Below are 1909 nucleotides of genomic sequence, written 5' to 3' on the forward strand. Positions count from 1 at the left end.
CCGCTCACATCCTCAACATGGAGTACTTAGCCCACTCAAGCAAGCGCCCCACCTGTCGGAATAGCGCTGCTTTTGTGTTCCGAGTCTTTCTCATGGCCAGCTCAGTCCCAACGCAGAATTCTTTTTGCGTGGTGTACCTGTGTTAGTGCCAGTGCGCGCCCAAAAAAAGAAAGAAAACAGACAACCCAAGGGAGGGATGGGAGGACGCGCGCCAGTCCCTGCCAACTTCCAATTTGTTGTGTGAATCGAGCTCACTAATTACCAAAACAACACGTCTCGCGCGCGCGTGAACAGGGCCCATGTGCACAACGGACGCGTCGCACCCGTTCTCGCCTCCGCCGGAGACTAATGGGCGGTGCGGCCCGCCGCGCACGCTGTCGTAGAGCAGTCGGGGAGGGCCCTCGACGCGCACGTCCGGCATGCGCATCGCCCTCGTCTCCGCGCTGATGCGCTGCCCCATCTCCTGCTGCGAGCCGAGGGCAGCCTTCACGATGAGCAGCTGCACGCGGCTCCCGCCCGAGCCGGAGATGCGGTGCGCGTACCGGCCGCCGATCGGGTACGACGGGTCCTCCGCCAGGTAGATGCCCTGGCCGTAAAAGCCGCCGTTCGAGAAGCGCGGGTCGAGCCCGTTCTGATGTGCGAGCACATCCTCCGCCGCCCGCTCCGCCGTGCCGTGGAAGAGGAGCATCTCGTTGACGTCGCCGCCGGCGCAGGTGTGGACGAGCGACGCGTCGCGGTAGTGGGCGTACTCGCACCACAGCTTCTTGTTCTGCACGCGCTGCACGCGGCTCAGCCTTGCGCTCGGGCAGCTCCGCGCCAGCAGCGTCTTGATGAGGAGCGCCTCGTTGCTCTGCATCGAGAGCGGGACGAGCTTCGACTCGGTCGGGCCGCCGTCCCCGCCGCCGGCGCCCCACTCGTCGGGGAACGTCATCGGCAACGGGAACTAACGCGCGCGCGGTGCGCCCCGGGCGGTAGAGTGCGAGCGGCGGTTTGGCTGGCCTCGGCCGCCCCAAGAAGAAATCAGTCGGCGTCTGCGATAGTCCGTGGGAGTTTGCCTTGTTAAATTCTTTTATTTATTCATTCTCTTTGCAGAGAAAACGAGCGAGCCCAGCCGCAGCGCGGCTAGCAGCCCACATCCGAAACTACTGACCGCGCGCGTGGATATACAATTCGCTCTCACCTGGCAACCCTGTCTGCACGTCTCGCGCGCGCGTGAACAGGGCTCCAGGCCCCAAATTACGTGTGAGTGTTAGAGTTGTTTGGTATTGCTAAAAATCTCTCTCACTCAAACGCTCGGAAAGTACCACGCACATACATAAAGAAGACGCCTGGATCACTCTCGGGGACACCTCACCCAAACAAAAGAGACTCAACAACACAGACACCTCCTCTCTCTTTGGACTTTGCGCGGCTCTCGCGACGCGCCATGATGCGAGCGGCCGGTGTATCCAGCTCCTCTCCGGCTTCGCCGCTCATCCTTCAGGTTCAGCTGGCGCCCTTTTTCCCTTAAACCGGACCCTTTCCCCCCTCCCCCATTCCTCTTCTCCCTTTTTTTGCTTGATTGAATAAGCGGGTTCGCCGAGCGAGACTCGCACACGGAATCGCTCGACACTGGCACGGTCGGTAGCACACAAAGTACTGATGATCCTATCACAGCAGAGACGTAGACCCATTGGAGAAAAAGAAATGAAAATCGCAGCAGCAATCAAACTTGGCTGGCAGTACTTTCGGATCTCAGTTGCAGAGAGTGCAGCCAGCCTCTCAATCTAGATCAAGTTCAGCCCGGTACTAGCTCAGTTTTAAGAATTCCCCTTCCTTCTAGCTCTTGGCATGAGCTGCGCCCTGTGTCCGACCCCTTTTGCGCAGCAACACCTTACACTTTTAGGCCCTCCAAATTCGGGTCGGAGCG

At 59.9% G+C, this 1909-nt stretch overlaps 1 protein-coding gene across 1 annotated transcript; it reads right to left on the reverse strand.

Annotated features, from left to right (window-relative positions):
- Positions 1–323: 323 nt before the first annotated feature.
- EMIHUDRAFT_123959 (hypothetical protein) lies at positions 324–931 on the reverse strand (the record flags this gene model as incomplete). Its single annotated transcript, XM_005772156.1, has 1 exon — positions 324–931. A coding segment is annotated over one exon (608 nt), but the record flags the coding sequence as incomplete, so codon positions are not given.
- Positions 932–1909: the final 978 nt, after the last annotated feature.

This window comes from Emiliania huxleyi, assembly GCF_000372725.1.
Source record: "Emiliania huxleyi CCMP1516 unplaced genomic scaffold EMIHUscaffold_3636, whole genome shotgun sequence".
Taxonomy (NCBI): Eukaryota; Haptophyta; order Isochrysidales; family Noelaerhabdaceae; genus Emiliania; species Emiliania huxleyi.